Raw genomic sequence first — 20,338 nt, forward strand, 5'->3', positions numbered from 1 at the left:
GGGAGAGCAGGGGCCGGTGGCCGGGCAGGAGGAGCGTGCCAGGAGGATGAGCAGGAGCGGACCGTGAGGGAGGAGGAAGAAGATAAGGGAAAAAAGAGAGGCTGACAGGTGGGCCCCCGCAGCTGACAGGTGGGGCCCACAATTAACGGTGTTAAAAAGACATCCACCCAACCCTCTCAATCTCTTCAACCAAACAAAAGACTATGTTGGCTCCAACCCACTCATCCAAACACGGGATGGGTCGGCTCCAACCCATAAAAGTGGGTCGGCTCCAACCTAACCCACATCATCCAAAAACCAAACACATGCTAAATTACTCATTATATTGCTGAATACATCGCCACGTGAGTAAATAACATCGTAGCTTTTGTATCTCTTGAAACAATCTAAATCCTGACGCGCATAACAAATTCATGTATAACTTGAGAAATGCCGTCTTTATTTTCGTTGCCATTGTACTTCAATATGTGTGTATTCTCACCTCGCATATGCATTTTCCCCGTATATTATCAGCGAACCACGCACCGTCTACTGAAACACGCTACCTTAAGCGTGGCCAATTGTGGCGCATGGGTCATGAACCAAAGATAGCCATAGTCCTTGTTGGCTGCAATTGCAATCAGATTTGGTCTGCCCAAAGATGGCAATGCCCTTACAACATCCTTTAAATCTCACTGTTACAGCTGATGCTTACAGTAAACAAATGCTGCAGGCATTGGGTTTCTGGCAAAAAAAGGAAAGGCGTGTGGCCCCACATGTCATCCACACGTGACGGAATTTCGGATCCGCTGTGGAAAGGGGAGAGAGGCTTCTACCGAACGAAATCCGCTGTGGACCACACAGCACGAGAACGGCGTGGAGCCGTGGCCAACTCAGCATGCAAACTTGTCTCTACAAACTACCAGACTTCTCCGGATAGGTTTCCCTCCAAAAGCCGCACAGCATCGGCCTCCATCGGCAGAGCAGAGCAAGCACGCAAGAGAAGAACCAGGAGAGCATCGCCATCGAGGTGTCTCGTATGAGGAACTGGGTGTGGGCGGCGCTGGGCGCCGCCGAGCTGCTCGTCAGCGCGGTCGTCCACCTGGGCTACGCCTTCTACATCTTCGGCACCGCCGTCGCCGCCGACGTCACGGCCTCCCTCGTAAAGGGCCTGGTTGCCGGTGGCAGCGGCGGCGGCGTGGCCAAGGACGCTGCCGTGGACGGCGAGGCCGAGGCCGCGGCCGTGCTCGACGGCGCCGTGCCGCCGATCGTCCTGGTGCACGGCATCTTCGGCTTCGGCAAAGGCGTGCGTCCTTCTCTGCTGCTCGGATGCTCTGCTCTCCACTTCTCCTCTCGGCTCTCGCTCAACACTCTTGCCGTTAATTGCAGAGGCTGGGAGGGCTGTCGTACTTCGCCGGCGCTGAGGAGAAGGACGACCGGGTGCTGGTGCCGGACCTGGGCTCGCTGACCAGCGTCCACGACAGGGCCCGGGAGCTCTTCTACTACCTCAAAGGCGGCCAGGTCGACTACGGCGAGGAGCACAGCAAGGAATACGGCCATGCCCGGTTCGGCCGGACCTACGAGCGCGGCCACTACCCGGTCTGGGACGAGGACCACCCGGTGCACTTCGTCGGCCACTCCGCCGGCGCGCAGGTGATCCGCCTTCTCCAGCAGATGCTCCACGACGGGGCGTTCGAGGGTTACGGCGGCGCCACCTCGGAGCGCTGGGTGCTCAGCGTCACCTCCCTCTCCGGCGCGCTCAACGGCAGCACGCGGGCCTACATCGACGGCATGCGGCCCGAGGACGGCGGCCGGACCATGCGCCCCGCCTGCCTCCTCCAGATCTGCCGCGTCGGCAGCGTCCTCTACCACTGGCTCGACCTCCCCTGGCTCAAGCGCTACTACGACTTCGGCTTCGACCACTTCGGCATGTCGCGCCGCCTCGTCGGCGCCGCCGGCCTCGCCGACGTCCTCCTCCGGAACAAGCGGGGGCCGTTCGCGACGGGGGACTGGATCCTGCCGGACCTGACGATCCAGGGCGCGGCGAGGATCAACGCCGGGGTCCGCACGTTCCCGTGCACCTTCTACTTCAGCTACGCCAGCCGGCGCACCGCCCGGACACGCAGCGGCGCCGCCGTCCCCTCCAGGCCGCTGCGGATCCACCCGCTGCTCTTCCTCCGCGCCCTGCAGATGTGCCGCTGGCGCTACCCCGCCGCGCCGCCGCCTTACGAGGGGTACCGGGACGAGGACTGGGAGGATAACGACGGCGCGCTCAACACCTTCTCCATGACGCACCCGCGGATCCCCGTCGAGCACCCGAGCGTCCCCGTGGAGGAGGAGGGCGACGGCGGCGCCGACCGATGCCGCGCGCTGCGGCCGGGCGTCTGGTACTACAGGATCGTGGAAGCGGACCACATGGACTTCGTCATCAACCGCCGCCGGGGCGGCGTGCAGTTCGACCTCGTCTACGACAGCATCTTCCACAACTGCCGGAGGCATGTCGTCCGGAACGCACCGCCGCCGACGCAGACGCTTCCCGATCAGAGCTGACTGCATTGTACCTGTACGGACAAAGATCTCGTCGCAACAGATTGATGGAATGAAATCCGTCCATTCTTTCAGTGACTATTGTTCTTTCAGTCAAAATTAGTCTTCGTATGAAGCCAGGTCGATCTCTGAACGATTGGTAGAGGCCAGGTCATTCTAATCATATCTGCTGAACTCGGCTTGGTGGAGTTGGTGGAGACGATTCGGTTCCAGAATGTTTCAGTACAACGGTAATCGCTTCCTACGCTCAACCAACTTGCTAATTGCTGTACTCCCACTGAAGGCGAAAAATCGCACGGTACTAGTGCCGTGCAGTGAACATATGAGTAACGAACTGATTACTCATATTATTAGCACTGATCAACGCTTTCAGGCAACACAGCAGTTTGGAATAAGCGGTAAACCCCAACATCATCATCAGAGTCTCTGTTGGCACAACACATCCCTCCGTCGCTATGTTCAGTAGCACAAATACCACCAGCGGTCGAGCACCAAGAGCATTTCTAAACTGACAAAGGCCGCAGGCGTCGCCGCCCATGAACTCGGTCCCGTCGCTCTCCGGTGTGGTCGCCGTCGGCGTGCTGCTGCGATACAGAGAAGCCATGAACGGGGCCGCGGGCACCGTCGCCCGTCGGCAGCCGCGGCGCCATGGCCATGAGCCCATGAAGATGGCGAATGCCGTGCCATCCAGTACCTGCACTCACATACGCCCACCGCACAGGTATGTTAACCAAACTGTGAACGCACACGTTCACGATTGGCTGCCACCATTACATATAAGTAGCGCGTACCTTCCTCTCCTTGCCGATGTTGAGCAGGATGAGTTGGACGAGCCCCTTGGGCCTTGGCACTCGCGCCTGCCCTGGCCATGCCGGTCCAGACTACGGCCACCGCGAACGTGCCACCGAACTTCCCGGGGAGGCCGCCGCGCCCACGGACGGTGTCGACGTTGTCGTGCAGCCCTGGGTAAGTAGAGTAGAGCGCGCGGAGCCATCCGTCCTCTCACCTTCTTCCACACGCGAGCCCAAGGCGGGGGCGCGCCACCGCGGCACCTGCCGGATCGTCGCCATCATGCTTCTCCTGTTCTCCAGGCCAGCTCGGCTCAGCTATAAAAGAAATCCTTCGTCAAATTAGATTTTAATGACAAAAATTTAGTGATATTATACATACAAACACATATACATATATACATTTAAAGGCATTGCACACAAACATATATATATTTAAAAGCATTGCACAAACAGCTAAACATGCCTAAACGTGCCTTCATCGTGCCCTGACGAGCCAGCCGTTAATTGTGCCACGCCGAGCCAGCCCACGGGCTGACACAGCAGCCCAGGCCCGGCACTAAGGACGGGTCGGGCCAGCACGAGCACGGCTAAGATCGTGCTGGGCCAGACTGGTACCCGGCCAAATTTTTGGGCCGTGGGCCGGCCCATGAACCTCGTGTCTTATGGGCAACTATACTACTGCCCATGGCCACGGTGCACGCGCCATGTGGCAGCTGCCCATGGGCGCAAAGCACGACGGCCACGTTGTTCACTGTGACACGTCAAGCCCCAGAACATACCTGTTGGTATGAGCCGACACGCTACCGGAACTGGACATGTCAAGCCCCAGAACATACCTGTCGGTATGAGCCGGCACGCTACCGGAACTGGACATGCCACTGCGCAACCTTCTGCTGCACAAGACGAATCTGTCCATGAAGGATTCGAGGTCCTTAGCTGAAATGATCCGAATCCCCATTTGTGAGAATTTAAGCCTACGCATCTCCATGATAATCCCAGGAAGGCTATCACGTGCGAATCCCTATCTTAGATAGTACAAATCCATACCAACATAGAAAAATAGAGTGGCAACAGAGTAATAATATCATAAATATCGAGTACAACACTTCGGCACATGCCGGTACAAGTCCATCAGGATTGAATCATGAAAGGTAAAACATCTACAAGCGGAAACATGTAGCGTGACTAACACCATCTCCAGAGGTGACTTGAGCAAGGGACCATCCCTAGTTTTCCCATTCGTTTTTGTCGAAGTCATAGTCGGGCTTCGACCCTGAAAAGCCACCATCTACCCAAGAAGCGGGTAGGCCATGTCAACTCCCAAAAGCAGCAAGCCAAGGAAACGAGGGAATAATACTATATGCATGAGTAAACCTATATATGGCTGTAGAGATTTACACAGCAACAACAGCAATCAAGGATGCATCAAAGCAATACCATCTCTGAGGTCAACACCTCACATCAAGGAAGTTGTCACAAATAACCAGATCTTTCACCCAAGAATCCAACATCCAAACACACTAGGCGACGTGAGATCTCCCTCCCCTCACATCTCAATGGCAAACGCCGGTCTATCTCAAAAAGTAAAGGTAGAAGTACAATATAAGTCTAGTCAGAAGTAGTTGTAGTCAACAATACTGTCCATAACCAGTGGACACGAACTATAGTTTTAGGTTATACACTTTGTAGAGGTTGTACAACTGTACTCACACGAATGGAGCTTGAACGGTAGCGATCCGTCCAAAACCAACCTAATGGCTGGGGCCCTACTAAGTGGATAGTACTCTCCTGTTTCCTCGAGTCTGGAATCGTCCTCAACTGCAGGGCATGCCGTCACCAGTTGAGGATCTCGAAGCTGTGAAACCCACCCACGCTGGGGTGCAGTCTGGTCAGAACAGGTCAATGCCTCGAACCCCATACATTGATCCTCCAATCCGCCTATAGGTTGAGCACTATCCATCACTAGTCTCGGATGGAATTCTGCCTATAACAAGGTGAACGGTATATACGAGAATAGATACTGTGACTGGTGGTAAACTGACTCAATCCGTAGGGGCCGAGAGCGAGCACTCAACTCCACAAGTATGTGCCAAAGGACCTGCAATGTACAAGTACGCCACCTACTCCTCAGTGTTAAACAAAGTACCCACCACAGGTACAGGGGGTGGAGAGAGTCCAGAATGCTCTCCCCTGGCATGGCACTCCTCAATACCAACCGCGGCTTGCTCCACCAAAACACGTTAAGGAATCACACTCACCCAAAACACACGCGAGAGTGTACAAGGAATTCCATCACCAAAACCATGGCATATGACCATCCATAACTCAAAAGCATATATATATGGATATAACTAGCTAGGGGTCTCTAGTTAGCCCACAAGTAGGTAACAAGGAAGACAGGATAATCAATTATCAAGACATCACTAGAAACATAGGCTATGCAATCAATCATCATCCAAGGATCATAAATAAAATCCTAGCACCTAAGCATGCATAGGATCTATATGATTGGGAGTGATATGACACCTTGTTCGTTGTCGTTGAGGTCCTCTTCGGTGTAGTCGGAGTCTTGAGAGTCTTCCGGGTCGTAGCTCGGGTTTGAACAGAACAAGATACGAAGCAATATAAATTTATCGACAATACATCTAAGCAAAAACCTCCAAGAAAGCCAAATTTATAAGATTGAAATAATATCAAACTAGCTACAAATAGCATGAGCCCGATTTTACAAATTTAATGCAACTAGTTTCATATTTTTCTGAGTTCAAATGAATTAGTTATGAATTTTTAAAGATTAAATGATTTATTTAATTATTTAATTAATTTCGGAAATTCATTAATTAGGGTAACACGTGTCAACTTCTGGTTGTGCCATGTGGCAGCACGGGAGGGTGCCACGTGTCGGTTGATGTCATCGTGACGTTAGCGTTGACCCGGTCAACGTTGACCAATCAGTTGTCAATTGGGCCCCACCGGTTAGCCGGTGGGACCCAATAGTAGCAAGCCCCATTAGTCAGTTAGTGGGCCCCACCCTTTGACATGTCAGCGCCATGTGGCGGCCACGTGGCCAACCCATTCTACGTGGCACTGCCACGTGGTGCACACATCGTGGTGACGCGCGGCGCGACACGGTGCGACACAGAGCGACGTTGGAGGGTTAGACGGCGGTGACCTCGCCCACGACGTCGCGAACTGCGTGCATCACAGCGCGACGCGGGCTAGCGTGTGGCGATCAGCGGTGTGGCGCGCCATGGCGCAGCATGACACGCTAGCGGCGCGGTAGGGCTGTGCCTTTGGCCGCGGCTTGGCTGGGTTGCGGTGCGGGCTGCGCGGCGAGGCATGGACACAGAGCAGGCAGACGCGGGCGGCGAGGCATGCGCATGGTGCGGTGCAGTGGCATGGCGCGGCGGGGCTGTGGCCCGGCCAAAGGAAAAGCGAAGCCTTTGGCCGCGGTGAGGCTGGGTCCTGTGCAGGTTGCGCGGCGAGGCACGGTGACACGTGCGCGGTCATGGGGAAGTTCGGGCCGCGGCACGACCGGTCGACGCTCGTGACGTCCTGGCATCCTAGGGTCGCGGTGAGGGCGCGGCTGTGCGGGATGGTGATGGTGGCTCTTGCCTAGCAAGCGGCACGATGGCCGAACAACGCGCGACACGGGGGCAGCAGCTTGACGGCCGGTCAGAGGTGCCAAGGAAAGAACGAGGGACGAGCGGAGGTGAAGACGTCGCCAGCTTAGTGGAGGCTTGCGGTATGGCCAAGGCTGAACCGAAGGGTGTGCGAGCGGTTCGATGGAACAGGGCCCCCAAATTGGAGGGGCCCACCAACCAGCGCAGGTTCTATAGGGATTACTTGCTGGACTTGGCCGGAGAGATCCCGATGCAATAATAGCTGCTACCATTGCTGTCCGTTTTTCTAGCGAACGATCTAGATTCACTGCACGAGATCTCGATCCGTCTCTATTCAACCAGCGCAGGTTCTATTATTCTATAGGGACTAGCCGACTATGGTATAGGCCCTGCCGCCCTAGTTCTAGGTGCCAAAGCCGCGCACTACCAGACTGCCAGGTCGCAAGAGGCCAGGAGTCCATCCATTGCGCGTCGCTCGTCACCCGTCGGCCGCGTTGGCCTTGGTGTCTGTGCAGTCACGTCGCTGGTGGCACAGCGCATGTCGGCTCCGGTCTGTCAATTGTGATCGATCGCTCCAGGTATACTAATCTGGTCCAGTTAATTTTTAATATTTTAATCAATGTTGATGGGTGATGACTAATATAATATTGATCCATCTAGGTGTTCAATTATCTTTGTTCTGGTTCTGGATTATCTAGTGTTCCAATACAAGATTGTAGTCATGTCTTCTGCAAACCAGTCTAGAAAGTATGAATCTGGTTACCAAAAGCGTAAGAAAAAAACTATGGATAAATTTGTTAGAAAAGAGTCACAAGTGTCCTATTTTATTTTATAGTGATATATATATCTTTGATATATCATATATCACAATACGATTTTTGATATATCTTATTGTGATATATATTATATATCTTATCTATAGTCCTATTTTTTAGGGAGGTAGGCCTCATTTTAGAGTTTGGTACATGGCCTCGATTTTTGCCGTCTCGACCCTGGGTACGACGGTGGTGGCAGCTCCTCCTAGGCATAGCTTCCCTCCGGTGGCGGCGACGACATCGGGCGGCTCCAGCTTCTCCTTTCCTCGGCATAGCGGCTCCTCCGGCACGACAACGGCTCTGGCATCTTTCCCACTTCCCTTCTCATCCTTCTTTCCTTCTCTTTCTTCCTTCCCCTCCCCTCTCTTCCTCTCAGGTTGGTGGCGGCAGTGAAGGGAAAACCCCAAAGCGCGGATGGTTGGGCGGAGTGGCTGCCGGCCGGGGGTATTTATAGCCCTCAACCGAGGCTAGGGTTGTGGGCGCTGGGCACGAGCGTGCGCAGCCGTCCATCCTCGGCGGGCGCACCCAAGGGTGGCATGGCGGCCATCCGACGGCCCTAGGCTAGGGTTTGGAGGCGGGAGCCGGCGGTCTACAGGGGCACGACGGGGATTTCCCAGGCGCGGGAGCTTCTAGAGAGGGTCACTGGCATGCGCGGGCGGCTAGGGTTGTGGGGAGGCGTGCACGGTACGCTCCTCGTGTTGTTGCGAAGCGGGAGAGGCGCGCGGCGAGGCGCCAGCATAGCAACGACGGTGCGGGTAGAGCAGAGGACCGGCACAAGCTTGGGGATAAAGCTAACACGCAGGCCCCATGTGTCAGCGACAGGAAGAGAAAGGTGGGAGCAGTGGCGATCTGATGGGCCAGTAGTGCTGGCTGGGCCGGTTCAGTGGGCTGGCCAGCTAGGTCGCTGGCGGGAGAGGAAGAGTTAGGTTAGCAGGCCATGCCGGTTGATTGCGGGCTGGCCTGGTGTGTGGTTAGATGGGTTAGATAGGTTAGTTTAGGGTTGGTTTTTATATTTAGTTTGAATTTTGAATTAGATTAAAAATTCAAACACACTCATATTTGAAAGCCAAATAAAATCTAAAAAGTCAAACAAACTAGCACACAAGTATAAAATTGATTTGAGATTTATTTATTATGGAATTTCTTGGAAAGAGGAGAATTTGACTTCCATTTTTAAATGAGCACACAATTCAAACAAAAAGTTTTTTTTAAAAAAAATTTCACTCAATTTAATATTTCTAATTTTTAGGAATATTACATCAGCGCTGGAGCTGCCAAAGACGATTGACGCGCTGGACCGCCGTTATGGAGGATGCATGCTGCGTGCGTTAGGCCTTGTTTGGCACAGCTCCACTCCTAAACTCCAGCAACTCCATCAAAAAATTTAGCCAAACACCCCAACTCCAAAACTCCATGGAGTTGCCAACTCCGTGGAGCTGTAGTGCAAATGGAGGTGGAGTTTTGGAGCACCTCTTTTGCTGCTCCAGAAACCACTCTTTTGAACCTCCTCATGGAGTTGGTGGATAATTACCCACCAATGCCACTGGTTACATAGAAAAAACGGTTCGTTCTATTTTCCTCCGAGACTCCACGCGCTCGTCCCCACCGCGCTAGCGCCGCCCGTCGCCCGCCGCCCCAGACCAGCTCGCCTCCGGCCTTGGAGCCCCGCCGCCGGCCACCCCCACCACCGCCCGCCCGAGCCCCGCCGCCGGCCGCACCTCCCGTCGCCGTCTCTCCCTCGCCTCTGCTCCCATGAACCCGCCACCGCCGGCCGTTCACCTCGCGAGCGCCGTTGGGCTCCCGCCGCCGGCCGCCGTGGCCCCTTCCTCCCACGCGCTCCTCCTCCGCCGCGCGCTCCTCACTCCCACCGTCGGCCGCCATGGCCCCTCCCTCCCCGTCGGGCGTGCCGTCGTTCCCACCCCCAATGCCGCCGGCACCACCTCAAGGCCGTTCGCCTCCACCGCCGGACTAGGCCGCCATGGCCCCTCCCTCCCACACCCGCCGGCCGCCGTGGCCCCTCCCTCCCCGTGCTCTGATGGCTACTGCTCCGAGCTCGTCGTGGAACCTGGGTGCCGTACCCGCAGCGGTGGTGGCCGCCCGCGCCGCGGCAAGCTCCTGGCTCGGCTTCGGGCTAACACGCAGGGCGGCATGCACGAATGCAGTGTGCGCCTCGAGCGGCAGGCCGGCCATGACCATCCTCTGCGCATGGAGGTGGTGGTAGGCCGTAGCCGAGGACGAGGACGCCAAAGCCTGGCCAACTATTTGCATCGTCATTATCTGCGGCGGTGAGGAACGACAACCTGAGGTCAGAGGAAGAAGAAGATAATGTGTGACCGAATGACAAGTAGGGTCATGGATTGGGGTAAAAGTGACAATCCACCAAAAAGATCCTCCTTTTGGAGCTGGAGGCATCCATCTAGCCAAACACCCCATTTTAGTTCTGGAGTTCTGGAGTGGAGTTGGCTCCACTTGGAGTTCTGGAGTAGAGCAGCTCCACCCAGAGTTGGAGCCATGCCAAACAGGACCTTAGTTGAGATTTCTTTCCACGTTGTCAGGCACGTACCTATGTTTCTTAGGTGCTGGTGTGAACTGGGGTGGACCTAGGAATTGGCTAGGACAGGGGCTAATCCCAGCTTACTAGAAGCTCATGTTTGTTTTCCCTTTGATACTTATCTAAATTTTACTTAGATTAGATAGATATTTAGGAGAATTTCTGGGCAGCCCGGTCATAGATCCGCTACTGAGTGTGAGTCACAAAATAGGAGTCTTATATCCAGAAAAATGTAAACAAGCATGATCGCGATCCAATATTTACAAAATACCTCTAATTTGGATAAAAAATTAGTACTATGGCCCCTAGTTCGCCTCTCCCTCTTTGTCGTCGGGTCCTCCAGCCGCCTCCACCTTCCAATCCGGGCCGGAAGCGCAAAATCCCCTAGCCACTCGTGGCCCCGCTCAGGTTCTCAGTTGTCTGCAGACTCTAGGGAAAGAGGACCAGCCCAGGGAGTACCGAGCATCGGCTAGGCCATGGGTAAGGTGAAGAGCTCTGTTAGTTGAGCCGCGTGCTGGAATATGGCGGCTGATGAGGAGGAAGAAAGAGGCTGGCGGGATGCTTCCATGAGAGAAATTAACCTACAGTCGCATCCGCTCGAGATGTCGGACAGCTTAGCGGATGGGTTTTTGGTTCTCACAATCGCATCTTTGCAGGTCGTGGGCTTTGGAGGTAGTGTTTGCCTTATATCAAATGATAAGCACGATCGGTATAAAACACAAGCAAGATGATGGGAATTCTACGCATGAACGTTACGTGGACTGAAGTATGATTCGTTAGTGCAGCATAATGATCGTCTAAGTGTACATTAAAAAAGCTGAATTATGCCGACAACGATCTTCATTCTCACATTGAGTTGGAAAAGCGTGTCCATGAGATATATATAGATGAAATTCCTCTCTTTTCTTGTTTTCATCATTTCTTTGCCACGTTATAGTAAATATTGACATTGCACTATAATTAACCAAAAAAAAGAAATCCAGAACAAGAATTCCACTGAAAGTACCCTTTACATCTTCCCGTGTCCGGCACACCATGCTGCTGGACAACGCCGTCGCCTTGGAGGCAAAAATTAAAAATAGAATGCCTTCGTTATAGAAGAAGATAACTGTTTGAAAATAAAAGTTAAAATGGGGCCATGCATGTTTTAAGTCGAAGTTTTCGCACCGTTAATCTTGCCGTCTCCTTTGACGGCTACCGACCGTGGGCAGGAAACGCCGTCACGCTGTGCGGCCTCCGGCTTTTTCCGGAGGAGAGATTGCGCGGTGGGGACGGACTCCACCACGACCACGAGACCCCGACGCAACCGCCCCTCTCCGCGGGCCCCCACACCCTGCGGTGCCGTAGCCTCACGGGGCTCCCCTCCCCCCCCGCCCCCACCCACCCACCGTGTATAAGGAGGAGCCCTACCCCCTCGCTTCCTCATCCAATCCAATCCCCAATCACCTCGGCGAATTTCTCCGAGCGATCGAAGAGAAGCCAAGGAGCCCTCTCCCCGTCCTCTCAAGGTATGCGGATTCTCGATCCTCCTCCTGTGATCTATCGCGTATGACTTCCCTGTTCGTGTTCGTCGTGGACCTGTCGCTTAGGGTTAGGTGGTGAGGCGATCCCTTTTCCTGCTTATGCAATCTATAGTCGATTCACGGGTAGATTTGTAGATCTGCTGGCTGTGATGTTGTTATTTGGTGTAGCGGTTCCTGCGCGCCTAGTTCATGCCGTATATGGTGTGGTTGTTTGGTTTGCTGCGCTGGTTGAGCTGCTGTTAGCATGCGCGTTCAGATGCCTTACCCCTCGATTGGCGATTATACTTTGGTTAGATTGTTGGTTCGATGCATCTAGGTGGTGCTGTTCAGAGGGATACTGCTCTATTGATGTTTATCCTTAAAATTTTTTATCTTGATTCCACGCTTGGCATGGCTGAATCACCGAATTGGTGTGGGGTCGATTAGTTCGTTGTTGATCTGTGACATGGGTTTGCGTAGATACAGCTGCATTGCTTCATCTCCTAGTACATTAAAGGGGCTGTGGTACTGCTAGCCTGTTTTATATTCATCAATTTTTCATATCATGTATATGTTCCTCAAGATTGTTATATTCATCTAGGCTATATCATGTCTTGTCAAATTTTCATTTCGGTGGTAATGTTAGATCTGTTGGTAATTGATGACACTATTTACATCAAGTAGTTTGTCTAATTTGTTCAACATTGAGTGCCAAACTGCTTATATTAAACTTCATGAGATGTTTGGGGTTTCCTGTTCAGAATGGATATTCTGTGTTGTTCGTAGTACTGTTTACGGTGGCTTATTCTGTTTTTTGTTCCTTAATGTTCGCAGATGCAGATCTTTGTTAAGACCCTCACCGGCAAGACCATCACCCTCGAGGTTGAGTCCTCGGACACCATTGACAACGTCAAGGCTAAGATCCAGGACAAGGAAGGCATTCCCCCGGACCAGCAGAGGCTCATCTTTGCTGGAAAGCAGCTCGAGGATGGCCGCACTCTCGCGGACTACAACATCCAGAAGGAGTCCACCCTCCACCTGGTGCTCAGGCTCAGGGGAGGCATGCAGATCTTCGTCAAGACCCTTACTGGCAAGACCATCACGCTTGAGGTCGAGTCTTCTGATACCATCGACAACGTGAAGGCTAAGATCCAGGACAAGGAGGGCATCCCCCCGGACCAGCAGCGCCTGATCTTCGCTGGCAAGCAGCTGGAGGATGGCCGCACCCTTGCTGACTACAACATCCAGAAGGAGTCGACCCTCCACCTTGTGCTCAGGCTCAGGGGTGGAATGCAGATCTTCGTCAAGACCCTCACCGGCAAGACCATCACTCTTGAGGTCGAGTCCTCGGACACGATCGACCACGTGAAGGCCAAGATCCAGGACAAGGAGGGCATTCCCCCGGACCAGCAGCGCCTGATCTTCGCTGGCAAGCAGCTGGAGGATGGCCGCACCCTTGCTGACTACAACATCCAGAAGGAGTCGACCCTCCACCTTGTGCTCAGGCTCAGGGGTGGAATGCAGATCTTTGTCAAGACCCTCACCGGCAAGACCATCACTCTTGAGGTCGAGTCCTCAGACACGATCGACAACGTGAAGGCCAAGATCCAGGACAAGGAGGGCATTCCCCCGGACCAGCAGCGCCTGATCTTCGCTGGCAAGCAGCTCGAGGATGGCCGCACCCTTGCTGATTACAACATCCAAAAGGAGTCCACTCTTCACCTGGTGCTCCGTCTGCGGGGTGGCATGCAGATTTTTGTGAAGACTCTCACTGGCAAGACTATCACCCTTGAGGTAGAGTCCTCAGACACAATCGACAATGTGAAGGCGAAGATCCAGGACAAGGAGGGCATCCCCCCAGACCAGCAGCGTCTCATCTTTGCTGGCAAGCAGCTGGAGGATGGCCGCACCCTGGCGGACTACAACATCCAGAAGGAGTCCACCCTCCACCTGGTGCTCCGCCTCCGGGGTGGCCAGTAAGTTCTGAGGGCCATGGAGCTGCTGTCGTCCCTGGGTTCACAAGTCTGGCTTTTTCTCTGATGGAGATTGTCTGCGTGTCCTGTGGTCTGTGTCCTGTTCGAGTCACGGGTGTCTTTTGCCTGTCCGAGTCGTATGTCGTCTGGCGGTGTTTCTGAACGTTTGCTGCTGTGCAGCAGCTTGGTTGAACCGTGATGAATAAATAAGTGAACCCTGAACCTTGTGGCAATCTGGTTGTTCATGTTCTGGATATATCTTTATGTGAATGTTTGTGTAGTGGAAATCTGGGCATGGCGTGTTGCTTTGGGAATTCTGCTTTTGTTGTGATGATGCTTGCTTGATACTTGATGATAGTAGGTTTTGCAATTCTGCTGCCTCCTGACGCACAGTATTTTAGTACTAGGTTATTATGCTGGGTGCTCCGGTTTTAAATTGATAAATTTTATATCAGCGCGATAGTAGATTTTCCAGATGCCTTCTATTTTGCTGTTGAATCATCTGTTATTTTGCTGGCTGAATCATCTGTTATCAAGAGTTTGGCAAAAACAGCCATATACGGAGTACGAGGGCCAAACTAGAAAGATGAGAGGTGAGCCTGGTCAACGGAAAAATATAGAAGCAATCATATCCATTCACGACGCTGGTATCATGTTGAACGTTATTCTTTATCTGTTACATACGAGGAGAATTACTAAACCCAGCGGAAGGAACCATGCATAATCTGATAATACGACCTCACGTTAAAAACTATCAGGAGCTGAGCTGTCTGAACAAAGTAAGTGCATCCTATGGCAGTTTTCTCAGGTGACATGTGCAAACAGTTTTGGTTCAGATCTGCGCAGCAAAGGACCGGTCGTGGTATGGAACCGGAAACTCGATACATGATGCCAATACTCATATTGATAAATGATCTGAGGACTGCCGATAACAGCTATCACAAAATGTTTTCACGGCTGCACTGCCTGGTGCAGCCGAGACGTGCAACTAACAGAATCATATAGATCGACAACCCCGATAACTGCTCGCATCTCATCTCCAGCACTTATTTCAAAGGAAAAAAGGGGGAGGGGCTCCCCCTTTTCATGCTACAACAAATTTTGTGTTGTGCCTAAGGTACTTGGTCCAACTGACTAGGCTTAGTGAAATCCCTTGAAGTCTAGTTGGCCTTTGCCTCGATGACCCTCTTCGCAAAAGATGGCAAACAAAATGATGCCGTGTGGATCTGAAAAACGGAGAAACAGCTCTGTGAGTTCTCATGCAAAAGCAATCAGGAACTGGGAAGTCGGCAACAATTACACACCTCAGAGTTGTAGAACTTCAGGGGTCCTTTTGATTTTGTAGAATACTCATCCTCTTCAATGTTGAAGACGGGGTGCTGGAAATCAACAGTGGGCCCCTCGGTTGAGCAAAGCATGAACCCAATCACTCCACTGTAGAGGAAGCATATCAGGCACGATAGGTAAGTGGGGAAACTGGTTCAGTCACATAGACAGGATCAGCTGAGCGTACCTAGGATATGTAGGTACTGTTGTCCAAGCATAGTTAACCGAGCCTTTGAAAACTTGGCGACAATTAGCAACGATGTCTTCAATGATGTGCATATGCAGCCATATGCTCTCTGCCTGGGTGCATACAACTCCGCCCGGGCGTAAAGCTCTGGCCACGGACTGGAAGAAAGGCTTCTCAAAAAGCTCTTGGGCCGGACCTAGTTATGCAGGAATGCAGATGAAACATCAACAGCAGCACAGGAAGTACAAAAAGCACATAATTCACAACAGTTACCTATCGGATCAGAGGAATCCACAATCACTGCATCATAAGTACCCTCTGGTACATTTTTCAAAAAGGCAACCCCTGCATCAACAAATCAACAGAGAATTTAAATGCACAGAATTGTTAATCAAATAGACAACAGAAATATATGTCAAATCAAATCAAATGAGTAAATTGAATATTAGATTTAAAAAAAAACAATGGGGAAAAAGGACATGGCTGAGCATCAAGAAACATGTTGATGCTGGAATCATCAAAAGGTGCTAGGTGCTCATCAGGGTTACTTCAAAATGCAGTGTGTTCTCATACAGAAAGAATAAGCAGCTGATAAGTTTCACAATGATGCGATTTAACAAATATTAGAATAATATATCATTCAGAAAGTCCAGCATGAATTGAATAGGATGAGACAAAAAATAAACTGAAGATATTCACAGACGTAGAAGTGTTGAAACCAAAAGTTGCACATCCTATTGATTGTGATAAAATTGAAGCTATATTTTCCAGAGAGAAAGGCTTCAGTCACTGCCACAAAAGTACAAGACAAAGTAAAACACTCTCCATATGCAAGAATAAAGCATGCTACTAACCATCTCCAATGTTTAATGACACACGAGGGTCCTCAAATCCAACAGCCAGATGAGGGAAAAATTGCTTGGACACCTGCATGGTTGAGCAGACAAAATTAACAATTACCATAGGAGACAACAGATATAGGCAATTTACTAAACCTAGAGAGGACATCTCAAGTGCATGCACAATAACATAGTTCATCAAACCAACAAAATACTATTAAAGCGACTATTACACAGGACAGTATTTTTTTAAAATGATGGTAGAATACAAAAGTTAATTATAAAAGCATTTCATGTTGAGAACTCTCAGCATGCTTTCCATTGGTTTTATGGAAATGAATGGGAAAAAGAAAGATCAATATTAAGGTTCTGTGACACCAAGCAACAGCCAAGGATATCATACTGCATTGGTACACTGTCAGTAACCGACATGGCAAACAGAGGCGAAGCAAAAGAAATTTAGTAAACCAAAAGAATCACCAGAACAGCAACCCTACATACACCTAGGAGTGCAGCAGGAAAGCTTGTACCAAGCAAGACAAAGCCACAAAGCAAGATAAAGTTTCAATTAGAAATAGCATTACCTCGCTTAACTTTTACTATAATTTAGATGCCAGCAAAGGATAGCACAAATACAGTATGAAAGTATGGAAATGTAAGACAAATGGAATGATAGGATCAGCTCATGCAACTGTCGAGAACTTGAGTGATATCTGTCAAATCCATCATAGGCCTAAATTTGAAGGGAAAACATGTAATAGTAGTTAATACTTAAAACCTATTTATCAATAACCCCTTTGACTAATTAAGAATACTGCAAGCTGGAAAGAACTTTATACATGCACACCAATCTACATACAAATCCAAAAGAAAGCAGGTGCTATTTGATGTGTCAAACATCTAAAATCCTTATGCCAGAACTGTTGAAATTGAATATATATAGAGAACAATGAGAGCAATGGCCACTGAGTGTTAGTGAGGAGAGAGGGGTATCTTACATCTACCACCATCTTGTCAATTTCACAAATGTCAATTTGTTCCACAGAGGAATGTCGTGAAACTTCACGCAGAACACCACCGTCGCCTCCTCCAATAACCAACACCTATAAAGCATGAAAGAAATAGAGATTAACTCCAAAAAAAATTAAAAAAAACTTGATACATGCATCGTTTGAAAAGTATAAATGCCTAAGTTCACTGGTAGCTCTAATTATCAATTGCTATGTGAAAAGTGAAGTGCCAACTGCCTGCAAACAAATCTAAAAATCCATGCAAACTGCGAGGATATGATTATGTACAATTTTGAACTATTCAAATATTCCTACAGACCAGATAATTCTACTAAGTGGATTTTAGGGTAATATATCTGGCTTAATAAGCATGCAAACAGCAAAAGGGGGCATGTCATTTACCTTCTTGGGATCTTTGATGGAGCAAAGGGAAAGGTGGGTAATCATCTCTTGGTATGCACACTCATCCCTCTCAGTAACCTGAATCACTCCATCCAGCACGAGCACCTTGCCATATGTAGATGACTACAATACAATACAATACAATACAAAACAGAGAATCAGATTTATCTCCCACTGAACAATGAAAGATGACGAAGCCCCCGCAAAAAGGCTGCAGGTGGCTTGGTTGCAAGCAAAAAATAGTAATTACCTGGAAAACCATGACATTTTGGTAGTCTGACTTCCCTTGGAACAGCACCTTCTCCACCTTCAAAGAGTGCGCCTCACCTACCATGGACACAAGAGAATCCATGAGAAAAAGCAGCTAAAACACGCGGGTGACATGAGTTGCGTCGAGACAAGAAAATTGTATCGATATTATTATCTCAGCAGGAAACAAGGCTCAGAGTATAAAATTAGTTTTCTCTGCTAAAGCAAAACCAGATTGCTAAACAAATTCAGCGCCACCCTGCGCCCGTCCCATGACCCTAAGAAGACCAAAACTGCAAAACACTACTCGCAATGACGGATAACGCATCCACATCAACCCGCGGAAGAGCAGACCCAAACCGAACCAGCAGAGCAGAAGAGCAGCACGACACGGCAACAAGCAGCAGAGGCAGAGCCACGAGCACGGGCAACACGAGGGGAGAGTCGATGGCGTACCAGGCCACATGGGGCTAATCTCGGAGAACCATCCTGGGATGACGGCGGAGATCCCCGCCTGGTCGCCGGCCCCAGCACCCGCCACCTCGGCCCCCGCCCCCGCCGCCACGGCGTCCTCCGCGCTCTCCCGCGCCCTCTTGGCCGCCGCCTCGGCCTCCATCCCGAAAACCCGAAGAGGAACGGAGGAGCGGAGAGAGAGCCGGCGAGCTCGGCTCGGCTGGCGGCGGCTGGGGAGGGGGGGACTGGTGGAGGAGCGCTCGCAGTCGCAGCCGCCGGCCTTGAGATTAGGGCTCCTTTCCCGGATGGGTGGCTTTTCGGAGGGTTTTGGGGCTCCCCGCCGCGCCGTATAAATAAGGGACCAGGCGAGCGGCGCGGCTCGGCAGGCACCCATCCCATCGCCGATAGATTCCGGGGCTCCGCTGCCACCACGCGCGGCGCCCGGACGTACCCACACGTCGCTGACAGGTGGGGCATCCCACTTGCGGGGCCCGGAGGTCAGCGACGGCGCTGGTGTGGACGGCGGAGACCGCTGCGTTTATTCCGTGATGCCGCTTTGCGGGACTCCTTTATTCCATGATGCCCGGTTGATTGGCGTGCCGTGGCCCTGCCTGCCTGTCGTATTGGGTAGCAGAGCACGCAGCAGAGAGATCAGATGGTGATGCGGTGCCTTGATGCTCTCGGCTAATCTAAAAAATTCTAATCCCGGCAGTGTGTCATTTTTTATCTTTGATTAAAAAGGAAATCTGGCGTTGATCTGAGAAAGGAAAGGAGAGGAAAAGGACTGGCCTTGCAAATTTGCAATTCCAATTTGGCTGCTGCCGAGCTCTGCTCTGCTGTGTTTATCTAAGAGTGCCTTTGACACCTGCTGTTGTGGTGCCACCGCAGCTTTGACTGATGAGCGATGATGCGGGCGGCGGCTCCGTCATCTGGTCCGAGGATGACGGGCGCGCCTCCGGTTCTTGCAGACTTTCTCTGCTGCTGGATAAGCTCGTGCGCGTCTCTGTAAAGCTCGTTTCTCCTCCAACAACAACTCCGTCCCGCGGCGGCTTCCGTCGGGCGAGGACGGCGACCCCTGCGGTGGCGTGGCCCTGCGCGGTGCGGAGGTCGACAACGTCGTCTCCAGTCAGAGCTAGTGCCTGTGTGGGGCGGCCGAAGCGAAAGCGGGTCAGCATAGGGTAGATCAGGAGAATATGAACGACCGGATAACGATGCAAACCGGTGCCTGTGTGCTTTGCTATGCCAGTGCCACCGCATGTTTTCGTCACGCTGTTATCAAAAGTACCGTGTCAACTTTTTAATAGGGTGAAATTGTCATTCTCGATGCATAGTTTCATTGCACAGATTTATAAATAGTCTGCATCATTTAATTCTTACATTGTGTTATGATCAAATGTGCCATGCTATGAAACCATAACATGTTTAGTGCAAAGTTTCATTGAATTTTATGGGACTTGGTAACTGTATCGGTTGGATTTCATGGTGATGAACGCCCTTCTTCTCTCACCTTATAATTAGCGTGCCAAGTTAGTGTGTCGGTGGCTTTGATGGGAAATCCTTTAATTATTGTAGGGCTGATCTGTCTCCTCGATCCACTGAAACTTATCTTGCCGCTTGAGTAGTTTGAAAAAGGGTAGTCCCCGTTCCCAAGCCTTGAGATGAATCTGTTGAGGGTCGCCATGCATCCAGTCAGCTTCTGAACGTCCTTGATGCCTGATGGGGCATGCATGTCGGTGATGGCGAAGATCTTTTCGGAGTTAGCTTTAATGCCTCGCTGACTAATGAATCCGAGTAGTTTCCTGGAGGGCACGCCGAAGACACACTTTGTCGGGTTGAGCTTCCACCGGAATTCTTGCAAGCTTGCAAAAGTTTTCTTCTAGATTCGCATCAGGTCGTCGGGATTTCTGATCTTTACGACCATGTCGTCCACGTATGCCTCCATGTTGTGGTGTAGCTATTTCTTGAAGCACTCCTGGATTGCCCGTTGATAAGTAGCACCTGCGTTTTTCAACCCGAAAGATATTGTTGTGTAGCAGAAAGCTCCGTATGGGATGATGAATGCGGTCTTGATTTGATCTTCCTCCTTAAGAG

At 51.3% G+C, this 20,338-nt stretch overlaps 4 protein-coding genes across 4 annotated transcripts; 3 read left to right on the forward strand and 1 right to left on the reverse strand.

Moving 5' to 3' along the window:
• The first annotated feature begins 944 nt into the window (after positions 1-944).
• Positions 945-2,600, forward strand: LOC101780458 (lipase). Its single transcript, XM_004955961.2, has 2 exons — positions 945-1,285; positions 1,369-2,600. The coding sequence occupies exons 1-2, from the start codon at positions 1,019-1,021 to the stop codon at positions 2,527-2,529; spliced, it is 1,428 nt and encodes a 475-aa protein (XP_004956018.1). The 5' UTR covers positions 945-1,018; the 3' UTR covers positions 2,530-2,600.
• Positions 2,601-9,507: 6,907 nt separating this feature from the next.
• LOC101783988 (oleosin-B6-like) lies at positions 9,508-10,044 on the forward strand. Its single transcript, XM_004959106.1, has one exon. The coding sequence runs from the start codon at positions 9,508-9,510 to the stop codon at positions 10,042-10,044; it is 537 nt and encodes a 178-aa protein (XP_004959163.1).
• Positions 10,045-11,670: 1,626 nt separating this feature from the next.
• Positions 11,671-14,068, forward strand: LOC101780863 (polyubiquitin). The gene is made up of 2 exons (XM_004955962.4): positions 11,671-11,814; positions 12,643-14,068. Exon 2 carries the CDS (start codon positions 12,643-12,645, stop codon positions 13,786-13,788), a length of 1,146 nt encoding a protein of 381 aa, XP_004956019.1. The 5' UTR covers positions 11,671-11,814; the 3' UTR covers positions 13,789-14,068.
• Positions 14,069-14,507: 439 nt separating this feature from the next.
• LOC101781268 (spermidine synthase 1) lies at positions 14,508-18,573 on the reverse strand. The gene is made up of 9 exons (XM_004955963.3): positions 18,251-18,573; positions 17,796-17,872; positions 17,546-17,668; positions 17,132-17,236; positions 16,149-16,221; positions 15,568-15,639; positions 15,295-15,490; positions 15,086-15,215; positions 14,508-15,007 (listed from the first exon to the last, which is right to left on the reverse strand). The coding sequence occupies exons 1-9, from the start codon at positions 18,408-18,410 to the stop codon at positions 14,942-14,944; spliced, it is 1,002 nt and encodes a 333-aa protein (XP_004956020.1). The 5' UTR covers positions 18,411-18,573; the 3' UTR covers positions 14,508-14,941.
• Between the last annotated feature and the right edge of the window lie 1,765 nt (positions 18,574-20,338).

Source organism: Setaria italica, chromosome II (assembly GCF_000263155.2).
Source record: "Setaria italica strain Yugu1 chromosome II, Setaria_italica_v2.0, whole genome shotgun sequence".
In the NCBI taxonomy this organism is placed as follows: domain Eukaryota; kingdom Viridiplantae; phylum Streptophyta; class Magnoliopsida; order Poales; family Poaceae; genus Setaria; species Setaria italica.